The sequence below is a fragment of the Merops nubicus genome, unplaced genomic scaffold (genome assembly GCF_000691845.1).
Source record: "Merops nubicus isolate BGI_N331 unplaced genomic scaffold, ASM69184v1 scaffold22854, whole genome shotgun sequence".
Lineage (NCBI taxonomy): Eukaryota > Metazoa > Chordata > Aves > Coraciiformes > Meropidae > Merops > Merops nubicus.
In genome coordinates this window covers 7,809-26,909 of record NW_008607058.1, presented here as the reverse complement: position 1 = coordinate 26,909, position 19,101 = coordinate 7,809, and the positions used below count along the sequence as shown (strand labels likewise).

At 40.2% G+C, this 19,101-nt stretch overlaps 2 protein-coding genes across 2 annotated transcripts in view; both read right to left on the bottom strand.

Moving 5' to 3' along the window:
• The window catches only part of LOC103772488 (p53 apoptosis effector related to PMP-22-like), a 15,049-nt gene extending 5,760 nt beyond the window's left edge, over positions 1–9,289 (bottom strand). The window contains exon 1 of the mRNA XM_008939824.1: positions 8,966–9,289. Within this exon, the coding sequence (XP_008938072.1) occupies positions 8,966–9,176 (211 nt within the window). The 5' untranslated portion in view covers positions 9,177–9,289. The remainder of the gene's footprint in view (positions 1–8,965) is intronic.
• An 8,451-nt stretch (positions 9,290–17,740) lies between these two features.
• Positions 17,741–19,101, bottom strand: part of LOC103772490 (p53 apoptosis effector related to PMP-22-like) — a gene marked incomplete at its 5' end in the record, with an annotated part of 9,164 nt that continues 7,803 nt past the window's right edge. The window contains 2 exons of the mRNA XM_008939825.1: positions 17,741–18,129; positions 18,755–18,898. Of these exons, the coding sequence (XP_008938073.1) occupies positions 17,894–18,129; positions 18,755–18,898 (380 nt within the window). The remainder of the gene's footprint in view (positions 18,130–18,754; positions 18,899–19,101) is intronic.

Below are 19,101 nucleotides of genomic sequence, written 5' to 3'. Positions count from 1 at the left end.
GGAAAGAGCATTATTTTGGAAACAAAGCTGAATTTACTTAGGTTTCTCATCCTGACGTTCTTCATCAGGGTGTGGTGACCTCTACAGAGTACATGCTTCACTTTGAAAAGGAACTGCTTTGGCCAGGTTTTATCCATTTAATTTTATTTTTTTTTTCTCCTCGAGAAAGTTTCCCTGTGAAAGTGAGTATGTCTGCAGCAGAACATGTGTTCTTAGCTTAAATCTAAGATGGCACATCAAACTCATTAACCCACATCTCAATGTATCAGCCAGAGGTTTATGAGCTGTTGGTGTATATGCAAGCCACTGTCATTCAGGACTCTGGATTCTTTGTGTGACCTGCACACTGGGCAGTGGAAAATTCTGCCCTCTGGGAATCATGACTCTGTAACATGCCAGCCATGAGAAGCTCCTGTGCTCTTTGTGAATACAAGTGAACACTGAAATCTCTGCCAGTGTTTGCTGATCACATGAGCTGACACTGAAATATCAGTGTGCATGTGCTTGTATACTACCAAGATAAATAAGAAACTATTAAAAGCAGCTTCTTATTAATAAACTATATGTGCAGACTGACAGCTATTCACTGAAAATAATTCCAAAGGTAGGCTATACAAATCAAGAAAATCATGTTAGTCATGGATAATTTATGAAGAGAATAAAATGAGGGAAAAACTATCAAAGGCATGACTGGAGTTGTACTATTCTTTGAGCTTCTACCTTTGTTGCATCTGGATAGTTCTGAAAACCACCACATTTTCTGAATATCTGTCCCATGGGGACTCAGTAATGGATGGTGAGTGGGTTTGGGGTTTTTGTGGTGTTTTTGGTTGGTTGGTTGGTTTGGTTTGTTTTTTTGTGTGTGTGTTTGTGTGAATTTATAACATTTGGAGAGGAATACAAAAGTTTTGGTCTTTCTATTTGGCATTTGTTTTGGAAACTGCATTATCTCATAACATGCAAGCCATTTGTATGTTATCAGGAATGAGCTTTTAGCTTGCCGCTACTTAAGAGACAACCATGGAAAGAGAGAGTGACCTATACAATTGGACACTAAGATAATTCCGTTGCAGAAGCTCCTTGGTGATTAGAAGCAGGTCCCATATAAATGATAAAGGACTAGGATTTTAAGAAAATTACCACATAATAATTATTTAAAATTACAATAGTAAGGAAAATAAACTTCATGCACATGCCATCTATCAGTAAAACATAGGATGTATTAACAGAAAGCAGCATCTTGACCATAGCTTAGTGCTAAAGTGATAGCTCAGTTTGGCTTGGTGAATTGTAACTTGTTTAAAGCAAAAACCTATCAATTCCCCACCACTGACTTCACTCACAAACATACAAAACCAAAGCTGCATCCAAGGCTTTACGTACTTCTGCAAACCTCTTACTGAGGTAAGGAATTCAACTTAGAAGTTATTCCAACTTGGATTTGAGGGGAGGAGTGGTTACATCTTGAAGGAGGGGTTCAAACTAATCTCATCATAAGCCCAAGCATGTACAAACTTGACTTAGAAGCTGGCTTCTGCAAATCCTGTATTAATGAGGGCTGCTCCCTGATGCTTACTTAGCACTAGGGAGGCAGAAGTGGCAGAGGGCATAGAGCCATCATCAAAGGGAGCACCAGGGAGTAAGTTAGCTATTAAAAATAATGTGCACACAGTGACTACAAAATTAAAGGTTTGCTCATGAGAGAGTCAGGGAGTGCCCCTTTCTTACATTAGCTTCAGAAGCAGTTGCATTCATTTAAAACATCTTGGGATTAAAGGTCAGTCTTACACAGATATATGCTATACCATTTTTCCTCCTATTATTTCACAATTTAAAAAAAAAAAAAATAAAGCAGGAGAACTTACACTGGGATGTCTATATGGGGTCTGAGAGGGTCAGGTAAATAAAACAAGTAAGGTATTGATTAATCAGTTGATTAGTACATAAGCTCAGTTAATCAGAGTAACGAGGAGTACCTGATCCCTAACTACCCCTAAGTAAAAGTTGGATTAAAATATTTAACATGAATTAAACAGAATCAATTTCCATGATAACACAGGGTATGAAATAGGACTTTTAATCGAAACAGCAGAGCGGAACCTTTCCAAAGAGCTCTTTTTAAGTTTTATATTCCCAATGCCATTTGAGACTGAAGAACACTGAATTTACATCTCATTTCCATATACACCAAGTATCATTCTCATTCTTGATCTGCAGTTTTCATGCTGCAAGCAAACTTTGTTCTGAAACCTTGCTGAAAGTTGCCTTTTGCACTAGGGACCTTCTCTCTGATAGAGAGCAGCTATGAATCTGGATCTAATTTTCTGTTAGAAACAAAATTTTACAATCTGCAAAAGAAAACCACCAACAGATAAGCAGAAATTGTACTTTGTGCTCATAAAATACATCATAAGCTCTATTTACTCTTCTTGGGAATAAAATAGCTTTTACGATGCACTCTGAAAGTTTGTCACTTGCTGCTTATTGCTGATGGGGTCATTAATGAACTGCACAGATACATCCTACGTTTGGGTCTTGATTTGGGCACAGGGTGCATATCCAACATTGTAGGTGACATTAGATGTATTCAGTTGCAGATTGGTACTTAGCATTGGTACTGCGTGATCTGAAGTGTTATTTAGTTTTAGTAAAAGGAAGCCAGGAACCTCTGGGACATTGGCTACCATCTTCACTCCACAAACTACCTTCAGTTCCTGGGAACTTCTGACTAATGAGAGATGTTGTAATGGTACTTGACAAAGAAGAAACATGGTATTATACTACTCGCTTAATGTGTTCAGGGTTGCTCAGAACAATGCAAGCTATCAGTGAGAAATTATATGGAAATGTGAAAAAAAAACAAAACAAAACAAAACAAAACAAAACAGTATTTTGAAAATTTTGTTTCTTTTCCTTCTAACTTCTTTCCTGCTTAAGTAACCTGACTGTTCAACCCTACAGTGGAATCTGAAATCCATCTTGCAGCCTTTACCACTGTTCAGCCAAGAGTTTATTATAGCCCTGCTGTACCAGATAACCCCAATAAGCTAGAGGAAGAGATGAGGTGAAGAGAAATTAGTTTAGCCACAAATTTTCAGCAGGGATGCCTTCTGTGTTTATATGAATTAATGGTATCCATCTCAAGGATGATGCTAAATGTTGAGGTTCTTCACAAAGTCAACACCAGCAGTTCATATCTCCTAATGGAGAGATGAGAACCCTCCACATGATTGCTATTTTTCCACCCAATTTAACTGTAATTATTAAAGAAAAGTTGGATAATAAACAGTGGGATGCCATCTGCAATTGCACTCTGTAGAGTTAACTGCTGGAGAGTATAACTATTATTTAGAAAAGAGTCTGGCTAAGTGAATCTGTCAGTAAATATATAAAAAGACAAAACCTAAAATTACACGGGGAAGTATGTTAGCGATTGCAGATGAGGAATTAAAATTGTCATGGTAATTCAATGCTCTGGGCTTGATTCCCTTCTCTTACACCTCCTTAGTAGCAAGAGAATGTCTCCTACAAGATGAGGAAAAATCCAATTTACTCTTTCTTGCATCAGGGTTACTTAAATATACTGTCGTGATATTGTCATTATTACATACATTTAATTGAGCCGTATTTTCTAGTATTCTAACTTTTGAATAATGATTGAATATTCTATGTTATTAAGTAACTCATCTTGTAATCTCATTTTGCACTTGTTATTCCCAGGTAACATTACACTTTTAGGAGAATGGTGACTTGGGAAATTATGTGCTTCCCTACAGACTGTCATTAAAACTACGGACAATCACCGTATATAAATATAACTCTTTTGTGTTACCATGCAGCAGGAACAGCAACCAGCTTTTGTTCTCACTTCACTCTGTGTCAAAGGATCCTTTGTTTTCCAGATGCAAGGACACTTTTCCAGATTCTGAATGGTTTTAGGGACAGAACTTAGATTTCAGGGAAGGACTACAGTAAAGGCCTCATGACATGAGTTGGTCCCTGCTTCAAAGGCACAGTTACTAATTTGCTCCATTTCTATTGCTACATGCAGGTACCCTCGGATGCCAAAAAGCTGTCAGGGCAGCCTGCTTCTCTTTGCAGGTCCTGCTGAGAGGGGCTGTTTCCCAGCCCATCCCTGTGCAAGTATCCTTGTGTCACTCTGCTCAGGGTGCTTACTTCAGCTTGAGGCAAGTGAGGGCTTCCCCATGCCTGGGATTAGGTGCTGGCTGTCAGATCTGATGGGAATGAAGGGGGAAGGTAAAACAGTTTTACATAGGCAGTATGGCAAAGAGGAAACTTGGTGTCTGGTTCTTCCTGTGCCCCAGGTGTGATGAGTCACTGGTCTGCTGGAGACCTTAGCTTTTCAGAGGGAGAGCTGTGGGGCCAGCAGTGCTAGGCCAGTGGTAGATGCAATATCAAGATAGGCCCTTTAATGCTTGGAGACTGCTCTTGACTACGCTATGTACCTTACTGTTGTATCATTAGCTGAAGATTTTTAGCAAGTGTTTTCCATTTTGCTATTCCTTCAGAATAATAAATGGTGCTTCACCATAGCAAAAGATTCTCCAGACCCAAGAGCCTAATATAGGGAAAACAGCAAAGAATATCTACTCATCAAGGGGGTTCATATGAGACTAAAGCAGAATATTTCTTTCCTCAGGAGGATATTGCCTTTTGCAGCATTCCCTTCTTCACTTATCTTGTAGACATACTCATCTGCTGCCATATTTGATGTAATTTTTTTGTCCATTATAATCATACTATAGTAGCCACCCTATCTTGTAGTATTGTATTAGTATTCATGGACCAACATAAATCCAGAATGAGGTAGAACATAATTAGTCACTATTTGCATGGAAGACAAGATGCAGGAAGGTGTCCTTTCCAGATGACAAAATCATTCATCCCTTTGCTGATCTCCACAGCCACTAAACCCTCAACACATCTTAAGAAAAGATTGTAACTGAATACTGTGATGTGAAAATAACTGAAGAACTGGATTCCAGTTATCCTGTGGAAATATTTTTCCTATTTTTTTTCCCAAGATCTCTATTTGCGTAATGCAAATAAGCCAACCTCTTCAACCTAAATTTAGAGCCTTAAGCTTACAGTTATTCTGTTGGCAGCATCTGTACATTGAAGAGCTGCAATGCCAGCTGGAACATAACATGAGATAAATGCAGCCACGAGTTTTTCATCTTATTGTGCATCTCATCAGGACTAATAAAATAAAATTTATTTTTTAATAAAACTTATTTTCTCCCAACCAAACCCACATCTTCAAAATATCTTCAAAGACTGCAGTGGAATAAATTATATGTTGAAAAAGTGTCTCAGCTCTGTGAGACAGACACACCTTGTTCAAGAGAGGTCATAAAGCCAAAAATGAGGAAAAACAAAGGAGTGCGCTGCTGTCTTCATGAAAGAATTTAATCTCCACATTTTCTTTGCAAGCTCAGCCATGGCCCAGACAGATACATTACATATTGTGCTCATTATCTATCCCTGAAGTCTCTGTCTCATTCTTTGTAAAGGTTCAAGCATGTTATAAGCTTCAGACCTTTATTTGTTCCAAGTGTCAGAACACTGCAAAGATGCAGTCTGCATCTCTCAACCCCTCATCCTAAACTCCATGTATTTTGAGTAAGTGTCCCAATGCACTAGATATTATTTCGCTAGAATGTTCTATTTATTTGACCTAAATATGCTTGAAAAGCGAAAAGATTTCTGGTAAAGTCTAGAAGCATCATATGGTTAACACAGAAGAACTGAACTCTTGGGGAAGGTAACAGTGTATAAACTTTTTGTACTCTCACTTTCCACAAAGTTCACAAACTTTGCAAAAGACCAGAGTTGTGCAGATGCTTTCACAGAAGATAACTGCACCAGTGGAGTTACTTTATTTGCCTTCTGAAAAAAAAAACCCAAAAAAAACCCCCAAAAAACCTCTTGTCTTCCCTGTGAGGTTTGAATCCTGCTAGTTTAAGCAACTCTTCAGAGAGTCCAGACTCCACTAGTGCAACCAATCAAGCTTCAAGCTTCTTCCCTTCCAATCTGACCAGCCTCAGTGCTATTGGGTTTTTGTCTTCGGTCTGTGTATGCACATACATTAGGCCAAACATCAGAGATTCAAGGGGAATTACCTTTTGCATGCAGAGAATTTGATTTGAATTTGCACATTACATTGAACAACTTGCAGGAATGTTACAATTACATCTATGATAGGATGAAGATGTCTGTGGTGGATTAAGATAGCTACATTGTCCAAGTAATATTGAGACTATCTGATGACACTGGGATACACATGCATATCACATATGTCAATGAAACCATTCCTGTAGGACGAATGAATTTCAGAACCTACCCAGCCTGTGGCAGATCAGGCAGGGAAGCTGAGAGTAAAGCCCAGAGGAAATGAGATGGTAACTGTGGAATAGAGAGAGGAGAGAGCTCAACTTGGAAAAAAAAATGTAAAACACTTTTGTCCTTTCTGTTTGCATCACATCTTTTGTCTCTGTGCTTGGGAAAGCATGTAATTACACCTTGTTTATCCAGCACCGTGTTTAGCTTGGCACAAGACAAAGCTTAACATCCCACAGAACATGATGCTGAATGCTTGTTTTCTATGACCTTTCTGGAGCACTGTAGATAAATGTAATCCTAGAATTATTAAAACCTTGTGTTTTAGCATCAAGGCAGGTAGAATCAGGCTCAGTACAAGAGCTGGATGCTCACAGTGAGATTCTGTCTCATGGCTTTGTCATATGGGCGGAATCCAAGACCAGCAGTAGGCACCCGCACCTTGTGTGAGGAAAGGCAGGAGACAGAAGAAAAATCCCAACCCCACAGCAACTGAGCAAGGACAGAATTATAGGAAAAATGGAGGACAAGACTGGATCTGAAAACATTACACCTCTGGAGGGAATGTGTCTGAGGGAAGGGGCTGGAAAGGATCAGGACAGTGACATGAGTTTGCATCCTTAATGGTCCAGTCTACAGCCCTGTTATGGGCCAGGGTTAACTCACTCCTGCAATGGCCAAGATCTACGTTGACTGGCAGCATAATCCACCGTCACTTGTCTTAAGCACTCTTTTTTTGTTGTTGTTTTTTACACATAAGTTTTACATATTCTCCCATTGGCTAAATGACTCTCTTGACCCAGATGCATCTTCCCTTTCCACCTGGAAATCTTGTCCAGAAAGATTTTGAGGATTTGCTTAGGTTTTCTGTGTATTTGGTAAGCTTGAAGAGGTCAAATGATAGATGCATGCCCATACAGAACATAATGCAGTCATGCAGCACATGAACAGCATTTCTAATACTTTCCAGAAGCATCAGCTGATTCTCCAGTGTACATGCTGGAGAATATTCTGCATGTGTGTATGAAGTCAAACATTTCTGTGTTAGAAGTACTAGACTTATTGTGGATGTGATTCATGGTGACAGCAGACATTGCAGTATAGTCCGTATAGAGCATGGCCTTCCTGGTCTGTAGATGCTGTCCAGTGGGAAACTGTGCATACAGTTGCAGAATTTAAGCATGTAAGAGTGTGGCAGGTTAAGGAGGTGAGTGAAACACCAAACAACTGTGTAAGACTTGGAAGCAAAGTGAAACTTCTCTTGTATTATCAAGAGAAGCAAGGTGAAACGTCTTAGTATGTTCTGCCCCATTAAAGCTGGCACTCAGGACACAGATAGGGCCTAACCTGGAGATCAGGAGGGGAGCTCACTTTTCATGGAAACTCAGGACTAAGAACCCCTTTGTGAAGCATCACTGTTTCTCTCCTGCTCTCCAGTGCTGTGCACCGGAGACCATTTTTCTGGCTTGATCTATGCCCAGCCACACAGTTGATGGAGGAGCTCTAAGAGCAGAGCTGGGCATGATACTCACATATAGGCTGCTACAATTAACTTATTACATCTGAATTTTGTGCATAGAAGGGAAAATTTGGCCATATATGATAAACTTTCAGGAAAAATCTTGAAAAGCTGTAATAAATTATCTGTGAGATTGCTTCTGCAAGATTTTTTACAGTGATCTTCAACAAGAGCAGCTGAGATTGTGATCCTTAGAGAAAATGTTCTTCCATTTAATTTGAATTAGCATAAATTGCAAGAACCCTTGAACTTTGCTCCTGGCTGAGGTTAGTAGCCCATCACACACAATAACTTGTTTTAGACTGTGGCCAAAAGCAGATATATATATATATAAGAAAAAAAAGTGAACCATGACACATACACAGCCATCCTTCTCTTGGCCTGTTCTCCTAAACTCAGTGTTTTCTATCTTTTCAAGCTGAAGGCTGCACCTGGTTTCAACTCTATGTTTAATAACATGCTTAACCAAAACTCAGTATAAACAAGAGATCCTTTCATCATTTAAAGCTGTCTTTCATAATCACAAGGAGACTTTTTCACACGACCCACCTACCAAAGCAGTTTCAGGACAGCATTCTGCAGCGTGACACTCCTTGGCAGTATCTTCCTACCATCTTACGTTTCCACCTCCCCGTTTCTTGCTGGCACTCAGGACTGGCTTATCACACTAATGTCAGGTTTACCTACGCAACATGGCTTTTGGACATTTGATCAGCAGTAGCCATTAAGTTCTGGAAAGCAGTCATTAGTTGGAAGAGGTTATGAGCTGCTTCTAAGAGAATAACAAAACCTTAAATGCTGCAATATTTTCTGCACTGGAACATTACCATATGTGTTTTTGTGTACTAAGCAACCCACCCTCTAAAGCAACCTGGTTTCTTTCTGCACAGGAGTGAGGGCATTTTTCCTCTTCATTCTGCTAGTCAAAAGCTTTGATATATTTCAGCCACGGCCCCTATTGCCCATAACTTCTTATATAAATGCCAGGTATTAGGCGATACAGTTAGAAGAGCTGAGGGAAGAGAAGTGCAGAGATGTGACCCGCTGCTTCAAAGACTGCTCCCCACCATCCTTGCAGGCGCTTACCGTAACCCATGAGGGACTGGCAGGTCCAATCCCCGCCCTGTGCTGGCCTCCTGCAGCTCTGCCATAACGACGCTTGCTGCACGTAGGGCAAGGTCTGCGACTCCAGCCAGCCCCTGCCTGCCAGTGCAATGATACCAAAGATGACGCCTATGCCCAGGAGCAGGGGTAGGATCCATCTGCACCGTGTGTAGTCGAGGCCGTACTTCACCATCTTCCAGGGCAGGGGGAGGCTGGTGGGACGAGGGTGGCCGTCTCTACCACGGGCTCAGTGACGAGAAGCAATGGGTGCTTCTGCAAAGCTCCCAGGAAGTGAGTGCCAGTACCTACCAGCCCGCGTGTAGATGTTTGAGAAAAGCTTTCTAATGAAGAGAGACACGGCAAGGAAGGAGGGCGGGAGGGAAGGAGGGAGCTCCACCTAGATTCGGATGAGTAAGAGCTGGTTCTGAGCAATAACCAGTTGAGCTGGGAAGAAGCTGCAGGGCTGGGTTATCTATGGGATCCTCTCTGCCTTGCTGACTTAGTAACAAATCGGGTGCTGTTTACCCTTGGCGTTTAACTCTTTCCTTCCTGCCACTCCCCACCAGCAGGAGCATCTCACAGCTGTGTTTACACTTTTCTGTCTCCTAAGGGATTTGCATTATGGCAGGTGAAAACACAAGACAGACCAGGGAACTATTTCTATTAGAGGGTGGTTGTTTCTGAAATTTGCCACCTGGAGGCTGATAGCTGCCTCTCTTAGACTCCATTTAAAAATAAAATTATACTGTATTTTTTACAATTAAAAAAAAAAAACACTAACTGCTATAAAGCAAAGACAATAAGGAACATGTGACTGCCCTCCCTCTCCCTTTTGGGACATAGTTTCAGGGGAAAATACACAACAAGTTTTTAATCATTAAAAATATGGTATGTTCTGGATACAGCCTTAGCAGGAGAACAGAAACTGAGCTTTCTAGCGTGCCTTACGAACACTCCCTGGCTGTGCATGGCTCAGGCTGTATGTGGCTGCCTGGGGCCTGTCAGAACCTGTCTGCAAAGTGCTGTGAGAACAATGCAGAGATGAGCCATCACCTCGCCACGCCCCAGGAGGCTACCAGCGAGTGCTGGGCAGAGCTCAGAAGTGATACAGCCATGTTCTCAGCACTCTCACCTTGAACTAAAATGTGCTACAACCTCATGTTTTGGTAGGGCCCAGACACGTTTACATCTGCTGCACCCCTTGCAGATCAAAGCTGCTTTCTGTGAAACGTGGTTAAGGACAGGAGATGCAAAGTGTCCTTTGCTCCACAGTGGATTCTGTCAAGCGGGGCTGCATCCAAGTGCCAGCCTCACTATTCACAGAGATTTGCTTCTATCTTGCAGCTTCCGTGGTGAAGTGTAACATCTGTACTGAACTGCAAACTCCACAGCATTTTGCCAAATTAATGTTCATAAAAGGCCGAAATAAAACAAAATAATAATTTATGTGGAATTGATACACTGTACAGGGCACTGTCTGAGAGGCCGTTGAGCTCGTGCAGACTTAAACTGGAATATCCACAGCAATGAGCTGCAGCATGTTGTAGAGGTAGTAGCTCTGTCATGGAAGCAATTTGAAGGTGTTAATGTGACACTGTGCCTTAGCTCTAATCAGAGACAGCTTTCTGGCCTGGTGGTGGATTAGCAGTGGAGGTTGCTTTGCTTCTCATTCTCTAGCCAGGTGCAATTCTGGCTAACCGAAGCATCCTGCCAGCAGCTCCCCAGCAGTACCAACACAACTCGATAACCCTGTGGTTGTGAGAGGTCAGTCGGGGCATTCAGCAAGTCTCTGTGAGAGCAGCAGGCATTTTTACAGATTTGGCCTTTGAACTTGAGTGTCAACTTAAAGCAAAAGCCAACTATGAAGACACCATCAGCTACTATATCAGGTTGGACAATATCAAGTAATTTTTTGTAAATGATACTTTGGGGAACAACCATTTCCTTAAAATGTTATTTATCTTCCTTTGTAGTCCACATCTGTACTAGCCACAAATTCAGTCATCATTATACTAAATATAATGTTTAAAGTGCCATGTACCAGTTCTATAGCACTGTACTATATCAATTTTTATGCATGATTTAAAAAAAAAAATTACATGAAAACTAATGTAATTTGAAGCTCACCCTGAGTGCAATATGCTGTTACCTGTAAGCTTCCCAGGTCTGTTTATACCTGTTCCTTTTGTCACCACTGCTGAGGTAAAAACGGGCTCAATGAACTCCAAAAGACATCCAAAAGAACATGGATTTGGATATTAAATGCTTTTTAAAAGATTACTTCAAAAGTACTCATGCAGGTGGCAATACGCTGTAGCCCTCGCCCAGCTGTCTACATCTAGTCTTTTGCCAAGTTCCAATCCTTCAAGAACAGTTACAGTTTTCTAAAATCTTAGCTTTTTTCTTTTTCCCACTCAGAGAACATAGCAAAAACAAGCAATTTTGTACCTGAAATCCATGATGAAGTCAAGCACTGTCAGGTATTTGAGGGACAGTATTGGTTGAAGAATAAAATCTTCTTCCCTTATTTTTTGAATGCTCAGCCATGTTTCAGGTAGGCATTTATGACTGAAGGGTTTGTCATCAGTTTTTGCCATAACTCACCTTTGGATGAACGCATATTATTACAAATATTAGCATTCGTGAGATAATACCACAGAACGTATTTATCATGCTGTGAAAGAAAGATGAGTAGTGTTCAGTCATCACTGGTGACTATCTTTGCCCATATTCGTCACCCTGAAGTAACTTAAAACTAAACCTTCTCATTCAATACAATGGTAATTTGTGGTATCTGAAACAGCAGAGAGAGATATCCATACAAAGGTCCAAAGATGAAGTATATTGTGTAATTCTGATACTCCTATAGCAAACAGGGGGAAATGATTGGAAACTTTTGTTGAGGACTCTGTGATTTGAAGTGATGACTTACCCTCAGTGTGTTTTGTCTTTTGCAGTACGCAAACTGAGTGTCTCCATGAAAGCAAATGCTTGCTCTCCTTTTCCAGTCCCTCCTGGTTAACATCAGCATCATATGTTGAAAATGAAGATATATCATTAATGCCAAAACTGTTAGATTCTAGTGCACTTTCTGCATCTGAAAATATTCCCAATGAATCTTCATCGATGCTTGAAGTAACCAAATAAGCCGTAGGATATTGTTAAAACAAACAATTCTATAGCATAGAGAAAAAAATAAAAATATGCCCTTTTCAGTCAAGACACAAATGGATCTCTCAGTTGAAGACAGAGCTTACAAATGATTGGCAGCACATTTTCATCCACCTTTAATCTACTGACCTGATCAGCTGAGCTATATAAATGACTGGGTTGACATGGGCTTACTAGGCGTGCTGCATTTTCATGACTTTTGCAGCAAGTGCATTTTCATTCTTTGATATTCACATGGCTTACAAACAAAAGTCCCCAGGGTTTGGTTTTTAAAAGCTTTGCTAGGATTATTTTATGATCCATACTCTTGTGTACTATCTTACATTTAACAAGTCACATTGAACATCTGAGAAGCATTTTCTGAATGAACTATCATAATTGTTATGTTTATTATTATCTTTATTAATCCGTTTACAACCATAGGTGCTTTTTCCTGATAATGACAATCTGCCATTTCCCTTTGAAGAGGGCTGCACCTTGCCTTGCAATCGGAATATTGCACTGCAGTTATTGTTATAATTACAGCCTACACAGAGGTACAACTCAGTCAGCCAAACTCAGGCTAAATTGTACCTTGTGGTCACTCTGTGTACCTTACATCACCTGGGCACCAAGGCAATAGTGTTCTCAATATTACTAATACTTCATCCATAGAAAGCACATGCAGTAAAATACCTTTAGATGCCTAAAGTGTTCACAGGCTAATCACAGACTCACAGAATGTGAGGGGTTGGAAGGGACCTCCAGAGATCATCGAGTCCAACCCCCCTGCCAGAGCAGGACCATCTAGTCTAGAGCAGGTCACACAGGAACGCATCCAGACGGGTCTTAAAAGTCTCCAAGGAAGGAGACTCCACAACCTTCCTGGGGAGCATGTTCCAGTGCTCTGTAACCTAATCCAAGCTGGAATTCCTAACACATTAGTTAGAAAGATACTGGAAGTGCGTTTTGAACTCTCAAACTCAGGGAACACTGTTTCTGATGTGTTGTTCCCTTGACACTTAGCCATTTTTAATATTTATAAAATATTCTGTATTCACAAAGATGTCTGTGGAAAATAGTATGTGTTGCCCATTTTCCCATAAATAAATAAAAAGCAGCAGTCTTACTAATCCTTCTAGTAAATATTATCCAATCCTGCAAAGATGAACCCATAAAGAATATAATGAATGGAAATGTGTATGTTTATTAATTATATTATACAATGCATATTGTTTATCTTACATTATTGTTTATATTCTTTATAGTTATAGTATTTATATTATAAAGCTCTAGATATGCCTGCATGTTTTCTGCTACCATCTTTATTATAAATTCAGCCTTATTAAATTTAGATATTCAAGAATTGTAATTAAACCCCCTTTCTATTATTCTGACAACTCCCAAATAATTTAAATATAATTTTATAGAAGAAAAATTTGAGGACATTGGCTTTTTGCCTGGAATTTCTGGATGTCTAGCTCCAAAGCTGGAGCAGCTTGACTCACACCTTCAGACACCAAGAAATCCCAGGCAAAAGGCTGCTTACTGTACCAGCACAGACACATGCCACGGATGTATCAGATCTATCTTATAAATACACTGTACATGTACAGCAGAACTTGCACATTTTTGGTCAATAGGATCTACACATGCAAACTGCTGCACCCACACAGTACCGCTGACATATCCCAGGTGCTGTGAACTCGTTGCACATGGATTTCACTACTTCTGTACAGACACCTGTTAGAGGAATCACATTCAGAAACTCAGCATCCCTACTTTTGACAGACATATCCTCCAGATTTGATTATACTTTATTCTGCTTGTGAATATAATCTCCCAGGTTCATTTTAAAATTGGTGCAGTTTCTCCTACTGGCATAGAAAATCTTGGGTTTTCAGGACACTGTTCTGTATTGCCAGTAAACTCCAGTGCTCTGCATTGTGAGGCCAGTACCTCAGCTGTTGGTCATCTCCTAAAGCATTTTGGTTTCCATTGATATACATGCTTCCTTCATTGTTAATTCAGAAGTACTCGGTGATCTCAGCTGAACTGTTTTGTGTGTGTGTGTGCATGTGTGTAACCTTTCCAGTTAGCATATGGGTGGGTTTGTTTCTATAGTACTTATCACCATAACAACCCTTCCTCCCCCCAAAAAAAATAATTACCTTGAATGATCTCTTACTACATTGTCTTGATTTACATATGTATTCTAGGTCCAAAATTCCTTAGATGCAGAATGTAAAGGTCAGGTGAATACTTCTTTAGAGTTCTACATTGTGAAGGAGTTCCCTAGAAAATTACTCACTAGTTACATCAACTAAAACTAAAAAAAAATCCCAGTGAGGTGTGGCAGCTGTTTCTCATATCCATGAGATTTAAATATTAATCATCCCATTCAGGTCAATTAACCTTCCCTAGCACCCAGTCATACATGTTTTTGATTGCTCACAACTCCCTGAGATAAGCGCTGAGTATGCTCAGATTCTCCAGAACTGCTCTCTCTTTTTCAGGGTTAGGGTAGAAGGAGCTACCCCGTGGCCTGAAATTTGCTGAATTTGTTCAGTGGATTTTAATGAGCACAAATTTAGGCTGCAGCTGAATACAGGCTAGTAAAAAAAAAGGGGACGGGGCATTATATAAACTCTCCAATTACTTTCAAAGCATTTAAGAAAATCATAAAGGGACAAAAATATTTTCCGTAATCATGTATTTGAAATTAAGAGTAATTAAAGGAGGGAGAAAAACACCAGAAGAAACCCATGCAAGCCACCAGAATCCAGGTTGGCAGTGTGTTTTAAAATGAAGACATTTAAGGAAGAGGACAGCTAAAAAAACTAAGGTAATGGTGAACCTGTCTTTCCAGAAATCAGAAGCCAAAGGCTTGTTTAAGGCAGCAGTGGCTGACAGCAGGTTTGCTTTCTGTAAAAATACAGAGGGAGAAAGTTGTTCAAGAGATATAACGACACTAGCACCGGGCTATAGGTGGGCCATGGATAATCTGAGGCTAGAAAGGCAAAGGTTTCTAATCACAGGGGAAGTGGAGTCTTCCACTGAAAATAGCAAGCAAGTACTCCATCTTTTTCTCAATATTTAAAGTTCTTGATCAGTATAGGAAAGGGACTTGGACTAGTTTTGATTAAAAAAAAAAAAAAAAAAAGAGAACAGCTTTCCCACACATAAGATCTCCCGCAGACTCTTATGTACTTAAATGTTTAGAGCTCCCCCTGAAGCTGTGATGCATTTAAGAGGTTTTGGCTTAGCAAAGAGCTTTCTGAGCCTGGCACTTCTGATGAAAGTGCACATACCTGTTTTGTAGTGTATACTCAAGCTTATTTGACAGGAAAATGAAGTTGTTGCCTCCTGGACATGAGGTCTTTTAACTTCAATTTGTTAGCCTGACACTGCAAGGATACTGATATACACTAAGAAAAGGAAAGAATGGCTATTTGCTTGAGTGTATGAACTGAATCTGTTAGAACCACAAACACCACCATGTTTCTACAACCATCAGTTAAAACAGTTTTAATGAAACCACCACATCTGAAAGGAGTGTCACATACATTAGTATCACTTGAGAGTAATTAATGACTATCTGCAATAGCTTTCTCCCAAACATCTGAGTTGTGTAACATACTTGTTGTGCTTCTACCCCTCCCAGTATATTCAGAGCCAAGTTTATTTTACATTCGTGCTTTTTTGACAGGTTTTGACAATTCTTATTGGGAAAAAAAAAAAAAACAAAACCAACACACATACAAAAGACTTAGGTCATGCTAAACCCTGTTACCATACCGTCCTCCCTCTCATTAGGGAGTGTGTCCATTTTCTTATGTCTATTCTCCTTCTCAGCTTTAGCTGTGCAAGTATTTTCCAGACTTGGGATTCTCTGCTGTGTTTTGAATTCACTAGAAAGTAGGTACTGTCCTTACGTATGATACAAATAAGTCTACACAGTATTCCCTCCCAGCCAGTATTGTACAGAAAAGGAAAAACCCAAAACAAAACAAACAAATATAACCCCTCCCCCAGATTTGTCACAGGAAATCTCTTCTTTAGCAAGAATCATAAATACAGTTGATTGCATTTGTCATGGTTGAGCTTGTGACACAGTTCTGAAGTCTGCAGATGTTTATGCTCTGTAAAGTTATAAAATGTAAGCCTGAAAGGGACCTTCAGAAGTAATTTGGCTTTTCCAAAACAGGATCACATGCAATACATAGAATTATCAAATTTAAAAAAAAGATGCTACAAAACAGAAAGCTATACAATATATAATACAAGAAATATTGGGCACTGAAAAATCTTAGTTCTAAATTACTTTAGCTTTACAGTATGGTGGTTAATGCTTTAGAAGTTCTATTTCGTACGTGTGCATGAACACATACACTCACACACTTACCCTCTCCTAACTACTGAGTTCACAATAGTAGTAAGTCCCCAGTTGCTCTTTAGAGTAACACACAACATTTGCTTTCCACCCTACATGTACCCCCCTCAGAAATTCGTCTCTGCCAGAGCTATGTCCCCCATAGCTGGAAGAGAAGCCTCTTCCTCGCCAGCTGAAGAAAGCTCTGACAAAGATTACAGCCCATAATTAAAACTGTTGTAAGCTGTTGCAGGTCCATGACCAACACAGACACAGTTCTGCCTTGCTGGAATATTTGCTTGGAATCACTGGCTCCAGAAACACAAGTTAGGAGCCAGCCTAGTTACTCCCCAAGACAGGTGTCTCTATGAAGTTTGCATATGTAAATGGCTCACAGAACTGCCTTTCTATTTTTACCTGTTATCCCTAATGACTCACAAAGCATCCCAAAGTTTACCTAACTCTGGAGTATCTACAGTGTGCTTTAGAAACTTTTGGAGGATTTCAACAGCATATGCTAAGATTTCTCTCCAGAGCATGGATGATAATTAAAACACTGCAGTTTTTAAAAGGTAGATGAAGAACAGTATATATTTCTACTCAAAGGTATTTTCTAAACCAGTATCCCTCAAATACCATATAAAAATGTATGTACTTTAACATTTGAAATTTTATTCATTCTCTCTGTGACAATGTATATTAAATTATATGTGGCTCTACCAAGCACTGGAGTTGTCAAAGAAACACCAGGAAGTGTTACATTAGCCACTGTTACACCAGCTCCATGCCTTAGAGGAGAGCTCCAACCAGCAGCACCAATTGATGGAAAATAAATTTCAGTTTTATTTTCCCTTTAATTCAAATAGCTACTATTCAACAATAGTCCTGTAACAGGAATGAGAAGAGATTCTGTGGCACCAGGGGATTGCAATAGTCTCAGGGAAGTTCCTTCCTTGGGACTGACTTTGGTGGAAGAAAAAGCATTCTTTGGAAAGTTTCATTTAAGGCAATTTTGTTAGAGGTGAAAACAAAGTAACTTGCAGGTCTCTCTGATGGTTTGCTTAAAATTTCACCTCTTCCTTTCTACACTTGAAACACTACATCTTTATTCATAAGAAAACGTTTGAATAAAATAAGGATGACTCAATCAGCTGGAAGGGGAAGGAACAAGTAAACCACCCAAACAGAATTGACATGATAACATGTAAATAGCAGTTTAGGTAAAAGCTACTTGCTTAAAGATGCCAATGTTTTCACTAATATATTGCCAGGGCTAGTAAGAAAAACTTTGGAGAAATATGTTTTTTTCACTCTTATAATGGCCCCACGTTGACATCAGAGGTTCTCCTCTGTTGTTTTGTCAGTTGATTGTACTTGGATTTAATCTTTCAATTTAAGTATGGTGCTCTCTCTGGAGAGGAGTAGTAATAGGTAGGCTTGATGTTTCCCAGGACTTCATCCTCCCAGTTGGGGAGGCAGCAGAAGAAGAATGCACAACCTATTACAACCACAGTGCTGGCCCAACCAAAGCCATAGGCCCAGCTGAACATATTATCTCCCGACAGTGGAATTTCTTCTGTGAATTTCACTGGGTAGATGACCAGGCCTATGATCTGGAACACAGCTGGAGAGAGAAAGAAAGAAAAGCAGGAGTAAATGGCATCGAACGTAATACATTTCCCAATAAAAAAAAGGCACCTGGAGATAACTGCGTATCCTTTTAAGATACACAAGGACTAGCTTCAGTCTTACAATCAAATCTGCGTTCTTACAGGGCTACGTGGCTTCTGGCTAAGACAGATCCCCACTCTTATCTGATTGTGGCAGCTAAAGCTAACAGGTTGCTAAGGCACATACCTGCATGTTGTGACCAGCCCTGTCCTACAGCCGGGCACCACAGTGCCTGCAGAGCCAGTTACCTCCCACTTGTACCATAGCCCCATTGCTCCTCCTCTCCTCAGGAAGGTGAGAAGCACCCAGGGCTCTCAGCTCCTAATTCTTAGCATGTGGCATGCAGGGTCAAAGGTGCTGGTTGCCCTCATACACTGTTTTGGGGAAAGTGCTAACTTGCAAAGGCTACTAAAGCTTCCTTAACCATTACCTTCTCAGAGCATAAATCAATCTTCCTTTGTTCCCCATGAATATGAGTCATAAACCAGGCAAAGACAGCTTATTTCATAACATAACATGTTTTTCTGCTGATGCCTGTTTTACGTCTAGAAGAATCTTGTCCTTGTGCCCAGCCTTACCAACAACAAAGAGCAAGCCTCCAATTCCTCGCACAAAGTTGAAGCGGAGTATCTCAACTGAGAACGCGATGACTGCAAGGGCAAAACAGATGACCAGGATCACAAAGCCAACGAGGTACGTGGCAGCAGCTGCTCTCCCCCACCCTTGAAGAGAAAACAAGAAAGATGTTACACACAGCAGTGCGCTGAACTGCAGGTCGTTGCAGGTCTTTGGTTTCCTTTAATCTCTTCTTGTTGAAATCTTTTACTGTAAGAACCGTGCCCTACGTCATACTAATATTGGATGCCTCTAAAGTGTACAGCAGCAGAGCAGAAAGGTACCATTGTTGTTGGAGCAGCACAGAACT